Genomic DNA, 7,420 nt, shown 5'->3' on the forward strand with positions numbered 1-7,420 from the left:
TAAAAGCTCAAGTTTTTAAAGTGTCATCATCATCAATCATAGCCTGTACTATTGATCACGTCGCCGGTCAATAACTGTCTCATCCACGAATCACGATCCCCTGCGCGTGGAGTCAACGTGTTGCTTTTAAAATCACATTTGGCCATTCTTAGGTTATTTGAAAATGTCATTTTTTATCTTCCTCTAGCTCTCTTTCCTTCGATCATCCCAGATGTTACCAACTTTTCTATTACGTCTTTTCTCCACACATGTCCCAGAAATCGTAACAAACTGCCTCTTTCTGATGGTATCGATCAACATTCTTAAAGATTAAGGGTTTATCTTAATTTATCTAATCTTATTTTTGTTTTGATCAGAAAAGAATGTTGTCAATTTAAATCGTTCGCTTAACCCTCTCCTTACCGGCCATTTTCAGAATTTTCCCCAAAACTTCACACCCACCCTACACAAAAACAGAAATATCTTACTCAAACAGAAAAGCAACAAGCACATTCTACACATAGTATTGTTCGACAATGTGAGCTCTATTACAGAATGTCACGTTTTTATACGAGTAGCTATAGCAAAGAAAGAAATTAAATCTGGGTGAGAACAATGACGATCGTAACAAATGTGACGATTTTCCAATAGGTGGTAAGGAGAAGGTTAAACATATCTGTTTCGATTTTAGTAGATGATATGAGAAGCACAATAGGTGTCTGGTTTGTGTTGTGTGTGTGTGTGTGTGTGAGTGTGTGTGTGTGTGTGTGTGCGCGCGTGTGTGTGTATGTTTGTTTGTGTGAATGAGTATGTTTCATCCAAATTAATTTGTAATTTAAGCGCTTAGAGTCTGGTGTCTCGGAGTTACATCTCTATATAAGTTTTCAGCAATATGATCATCATGATCATCATCATCATCATCATCATCATCATCATGATCATCATCATCATCATCATCATCATCATCATCATCATCATCATCATCAATATTATTATTACTATTATTATTATTATTATTATTATCATCATCATCATCATCATCATCATCATCATGATCATCATCGTCGTCGTCGTCGTCGTCATTATTATTATATTATCATTATCATTATCATTATTATTATCATTACCATTATTATTATTGATCAGATGGAGGAAGGAGACGGGAAGTACGCCGTGTTCATGGAAGAGGCGTCGGCCTCTTACCTGGCCAGTAAGGAGCCCTGCAACAAGATGATCATCGGAGGCCCCGTGGGTGACGACACAGTGGGATTTGTGTGTCGCAAAGGAACCACGGTTTGTGAGGACATGAATCACGTGATCCTCAACCTGATGGAAACGGGCAAGATTGAGTTGTAAGTTTTAGTCCTTACTGGAACCTTTGATATTCTCTCAGCGCCAGGAGGCGCATATGGCCTGAGCAATTTCGCCAGGAGGCGCATATGGCCCGAATAATTTCGCCAGGAGGCGCGTATGGCCTGAACAATTTCACCAGGAGGCGCGTATGGCCTGAACAATTTCACCAGGAGGCGCCCAAGGCTTGAACAGTTCGCCATGAGGCGCATGAGGCCTGAACAGTTCGCCAGCAGGCGCATGAGGCTTGAACAGTTCGAGAAGTCCCAGGTTTGAGAGTTTTTGCCAAGATGAGGGTCATTTAAATCTATCGATATTTGAAGGACGAGTTTTCTGGCCAAATTTTCAAATATGTTGTTTTGTTGTTTTTTCTGAGTACGGCAGTGAGCGCTGGTGTCTTGATGAGACTTTTAGGTGATCTCAAACTGAGTAGGGCAAGGTGGGGGAATTCCACACTCAACTTTTTCAGTTTATTGTCATAAAGTTTCTATTGATGAGGTCCGAACAGGCAAACAGAATACAAATAACCCACAGCCATTCACATTTGGATTCTGTACAATTAATAACATTAATAAAAGGAACGAAACTTCATAAATTCCATTTTTCCCCTCTTCATTCGCATTTTCTTCATTTTAAGGTAATTCCACACCCATCATGACAAGCATGCAAAAACGAGAATGAAGAAATGAGGAAAAAAAATTAATTAATAAATAAATTAATTAAAAAATTGAGCTTAAAATAGCGCAATTCTACTAAATGTGCTCAAAACGCTTTACAAGGGGTCCCTGGTAAACAGCAACAGTTAACATGTAGGACGGGACATGACGCCTGTTAGGCGATATTACAATTATTCGGACAAAGACACCGCTGTTAACGACCAGGTACTCATTTTACATCTGAGTAGGGTGAGAAATGTGAGTAAAGAGCTTTTTCCAAGGACTCAACTATGCGCCGAGCGCGAGGCTTGAACCCAGGACCTTCCGATCCGAAAGCGGGTGTCATACCACTAGACCACATAGCCACACTATATCTTTCCTTTTCTTGGGTACCATTACTTGTAATTCTAGAATTTTTTCACTGTTCCATTTTCTTCCTTTTTGTCTGGCGCTGAACTCACTCATGACTCAAATGTGTCCCAAGCGCCGTAAAAGCCTGAAAAATAACCAAATGTCAATAGCTTGAAGGTTGAGTTTTAATAGGATCCAATACGCTTCAACAGTCCTAACGTCACTTCCCTCGTAACGACGCATGGTGACTTAGTAACTGGCTCTAAACTATCGGAACAATGGCGGACGCTCTATTGAAAGATTTCTCCGACGAGCATAAAAGCGTATCCAGAGGAAAAAAAAAACATTATAAATCTGATCATATTTTGACTTTTACACATTCTGATCACATGACATATGAAAAGTTCTAGCCACCATGAAGAATAAAAAGTACATATTTTCTTTGTTTAGAACCACGATGGCCGCCGTTGCTGGGCGACGTGACATCAGACTATTGAATTCAATTGTGAAGGGATTTGAATTTCTTTCTTTCTAATTAACTGTCAAAGTTTGGGAAAGGAAATAAAAATTATAACACTCTTTAAGTTAATGACGATGGTGATGGTGGTGGTGATGATGATATTGACGATGATGATGACGATGGTGGTGGTGATGGTGGAGGTGATGATGATGGTGGAGGTGATGATGATGGTGGTGGTGATGGTAGAGGTGATGGTGGTGATGATGATGATGATGATGATGATGATGATGATGATGATGATGATGATGATGATGATGACGATGACGATAATGACGTTTACGATGGCGATGACAATAACAAAGATCGTAACGATTTGTTGTATTTTCGTCCTCTTTCAGCTTGAGAGAAAAATGGTTTTTGAGTGGCTGTCACGTGACCCACAACGTCTACCAAGAGGAGAGGCCCGTGATTGACGGGGTCAAGGGTAAAGGGCTGGGCCTCTTGTCCCCCCACAGCATCACGATCAAACTGTTCTCGGGGGCTTTCCTGGTCCTCACTGCTGGCTTCGTTCTTGCAGTTCTCATTCTCGTGGCCGAGATCGTGGTCTCAAGACGCAAAGGGTAGGCCACGGTCACGTGTTCAGGGTTGTTAAAAAATGATGCGTTGGTTTGCCTTCATTTTAAGTAGTGTAAATGTTGCTGCCCGACGAAGCTCGAAGAAATAAATAAAAATAACGTGAAATTGAATGTAAGCTTCAATTTAATTACGAAAACAGATCAAATGAACGTTTCGGGTTTCCCCCTTTATCAACAAAACAGGATGATTGAAACACCACAGATGAATGAGATGATGTGGTGGTAGTGGCGTAGTTATGATGAATAAACAAAACATTGGTTGGCAGGAAATATTATGCTCCTTTGTAATGAAGCACGAATTAAAATAGAATACTAGATATTACTAAAAATTGTGCAATTAATTAAGTGAAAAGAGGGGAGGTGGGGAGGAACTGTGTAATGCAGTTTAGAAAGGGAAATATAAAAACGCGTAGACTGTTGTTTGATCTGTTTTTGTAATTAAATTGAAGCTTACATTCAACTTCACGTTATTATTTACTTCATTTTAAGTGATGTATTTAGTTAGATTTTATTTCTTATTTGTAAACATTTGAGTGTATTCCTCTTAGTGGGGACATGTACTTGTGTCTGGATGAGACTTTTAGGTAATCTCAAACTAAGTACACTGATAGTGTGCTCTTGGAATCTACACCTGTTTCCTATTTGAACCAATTTTCCTTTGTCTTACTTATTCTTGGGTACTTTAATTGCGATTCTAGAACTTTTGCTCTCCCATTTTCTTCCTTTTTACTGGCGCTGATATAACCTAAATGTGTTGCAAGCGCCGTAAAATCCTTGAAAAACAAAGAACAAAACAACATTAGCTGAGACTGTGTCTTGAACTAGAAGTAAATTCTTTAACAGACGAAGCAAGGCAATGCACGCAAGCGACGTGCACTTATTTGAAGGTCTGATAACCCAATTCCTGATGGCCCCATTATAATAATAATAAATGGAAATCTTTGAAAATGACGAAAAATATTGTCCATAAGCGGTTTCGGGATGTCAGACCTGCATATATATACACGTTGACAAAAAGACATCAATTTGAAGTTGTTTTGAAAAATCTATTAATAGTAAAGGATTTCCTTTTCACAAATCTTCTTGGTTAAATAATAAAAAGTTAATTTTTAAACCCCGGACGATTTTGAAAAAAAAAATTGAGCTTTTATATAGCGCAATATCCAATAAATGTGCTCGAAGCGCTTTCCAATAGGTTCCTGGTCAACAACAATATTTAACATGTAGGACGGGACATGATGCCTATTATGCGATATTACAATTTTTCGGACAAAGACAATGCTGTTAACGGCCATGTACTCATTTTACACCTGCGTACGGGGAGAGAATATGAGTAAAGAGCTTTTACCAAAGGCTCAAATAAGCGCCGAGCGAGGCTCGAATCCTGGGCCTTACGATCCCAAAGCGAGTGACATACCACTCGTCCACATAGCCGCACAATATTTAAGTAGAATTTTTTCTTTTTTAAGCGTCGAAAAATCTCCGTTTGTCCGAGTTTTGTCCGACTATGTGAGAATCTGTAAAATGTACAGTACAGCTTTGTGGTCTAGTGGTATGAGGGACACTCTCCTTCGGATGGCACGGTCCAAGGTTCGAGTCCCGGTCTGACAGAGCGGCGCATGTCTATGGAAAAGTCCTTGGAGAAATCCCTTTACTCACATTTTCTCTCACTGCACTCAGGTGTAAAAAGAGTACCAGCGGTGTCTCTGTCCCACAAAACAATCAGTTGTGGAAGTGATGCGCTGTTAATTCTTATCATAAATTATCTCTTTTTGTTTTACAGAACTGGGTGGGAATTTAAATTCAAATTAAGTTTAACGTCAGGAACTTAACACTATGGAATTCATTGTTGGACAGATTTCCTGACGGGCCTAAATATTGGTTTAAAAAAATAGTTAAAAAACCAAAACAAAAAAACCAAACCAAAACAATCAAATACCGGATGCTTGCAATTATGACTATTTCCTGAACTCCTACAGATTGTTTTGTTTTGTTTTGTTTTTTTTTTTTTTTTTTTTTTTTTTTTTTTTTTTTGGGGGGGGGGGGGGGGTTTGTCTTTGTGTTAATTTTACAAAGGATAATGTTTCGTCTTAAGTGGTGCTGTTGACTTCGTTTGAGCTGTAAAGCGCTCTGAGCACGTTTTGGTGGATGTTGCGCTATATAAAAGCTCAGCTTAAAAAATATTTATTAAAAATAGGTTTTCTTAAATAACTTAAAATTGATGATGGTTTATTTTGGATCAAAACTACTCGTAATACGAAAATAGAATACACTAGACACAGCCCCAGAAATGGTTCTAAAATAAGTCATGTTCAGTGACCTTGACCTTGCTGTTTTGTCTGATTTTAGAGTTTGTCTACCTGTTCCCTTCCCTAGGATATTCACCATCGGCTGAAGAACGTACAAAGCAGGCACGAGGATGCTCGAGGAATTAGGGACAGTGAATTTCAACCTGGACAGGATATTTGAGTGAATTCTAGGGGATGTGGGACTTTGTAGCGGTGACCTGTCGTCTCTCAACGTTATGTATTATTATCGGATGAATTTGACCGATAAATATTTTAATTTTTAATTTTTTTTTTTAAATGAGGTTTTATATAGCGCAATATCCACTGAATGTGCTCAAAGCGCTTTACAGGGATCCCTGGTTAACAGCAACACTTAACATGTAGGACAAGACATGACTCCTGATAGGCGATATTACAATTTTTTTTCGGACAGAGACAACGCTGTTAACGACCAGGTACTCATTTACACCTGAGTACGATGAGAGAATGTGAGTAAAGAGCTTTTTTTTTCCAAGGACTCAACTATGCGCGAGCGAGCTAAGCTCGAACCCAGGATCCTTCGATCCGACAGCGAGTGTCATACCACTAGACCATACAGCCGCACTTGACATAAAGATGGATTCCAAGTACGGTACTCGTTTTTCATTACAAGGCTGCGATCACAAAACAAAAGTGATACGTCTGGTGGCAGGGAGGTACATACTGTGTCTTCTATCCCCCATATCTGTTTTCCAACATGCCTTCTGTCTTTGTCTCGGAATGAGATATTACTTGGTTTTGTCCTGGCGCTGGCCGAGTCCTAGCTGGGAGGGAAACAGTCAAATGCATAGTTATTGTTTTAGGAGATGACATTTTTTGCTTGTAAATCATCTCTCTGTTATGTATTATTATTATTATTATTAAAATATATTATTATTATTATTATTATTATTATTATTAATTATTATTATTATATTATTATTATTATTGTTATTATTGTTATATTGTTATTATTGTTATTATTGTTATTATTGTTATTATTGTTATTATTTATTATTTATTATTATATTTATTATTATTATTTATTATTATTTTGAATGTGTAATGTAAGCATTTAAGTGTGTTCCTCTTTGTTGGATTTTGTGCTTGTGTCTGGATGAGACTTGTAGGTGATTTCAAACTGAGTACATTGGTGGTATGCTCTTGGAATCTACATCTGATCCCTATTTGTTCCCAGTTCCCCTTTGTCTTACTTTTTCTTGGTGCTTTAATTGTAACTCTAGAACATTTTACTATCCCATTTTCTTCCTTTTTACTGGCGCTGATATAACATACATGTATTGCAAGCCCCATAAAACAAACGGACAAAATACTAAGAATAGAGAGAAGAGCCGCTAAGGCTAGATCTATCTATACCAAACTCGTAAATAAAAAACGGAAGAGGACGTCGGGGCTTGGTATGTCTAGGTCTAGCGGCTCGTCTCTTTATTCTAGTATTTTTCCCGTGCCCGACGTCTTTATCCGAAGACGGCAGAGGATGGCCGTGCCGGGTCGTCGGAGTCAGTTTCCGATAATGGTTAGCGCTTATTGTGTCCTTGGGCAATGCTAATGATAACACACTTTTCACTTTATTTTGGTGATCGGATCCTTGTCTTGAAATGCGACATCTTTGTTAGGCAAGTGACAGGCTTCAATCTCACGACTGCTTCTATTCTGACGTAT

The 7,420-nt window shown here is 38.5% G+C and overlaps 1 protein-coding gene across 1 annotated transcript; it reads left to right on the plus strand.

Annotated features, from left to right (window-relative positions):
• The first annotated feature begins 1,125 nt into the window (after positions 1–1,125).
• LOC144961594 (glutamate receptor ionotropic, kainate 1-like) lies at positions 1,126–6,562 on the plus strand. The gene is made up of 3 exons (XM_078894727.1): positions 1,126–1,331; positions 3,195–3,416; positions 5,807–6,562. Exons 1-3 carry the CDS (start codon positions 1,126–1,128, stop codon positions 5,898–5,900), a joined length of 522 nt encoding a protein of 173 aa, XP_078750853.1. The 3' UTR covers positions 5,901–6,562.
• The last annotated feature ends 858 nt before the right edge of the window (positions 6,563–7,420 follow it).

The sequence above is a fragment of the Berghia stephanieae genome, unplaced genomic scaffold, assembly GCF_034508935.2.
Source record: "Berghia stephanieae isolate SIO BIC M18660-M18661 unplaced genomic scaffold, UCSD_Bste_1.3 scaffold3202, whole genome shotgun sequence".
Classification (NCBI taxonomy): domain Eukaryota; kingdom Metazoa; phylum Mollusca; class Gastropoda; order Nudibranchia; family Aeolidiidae; genus Berghia; species Berghia stephanieae.

Coding starts and splice junctions, on each gene's coding strand:
- LOC144961594 (XM_078894727.1), top strand. CDS start 1,126: ATGGAGGAAGGAGACGGGAAGTACGCCGTGTTCATGGAAGAGGCGTCG. Junction 1,332..3,194: donor GAAACGGGCAAGATTGAGTT/GTAAGTTTTAGT, acceptor GTCCTCTTTCAG/CTTGAGAGAAAAATGGTTTT. Junction 3,417..5,806: donor GTGGTCTCAAGACGCAAAGG/GTAGGCCACGGT, acceptor TTCCCTTCCCTA/GGATATTCACCATCGGCTGA.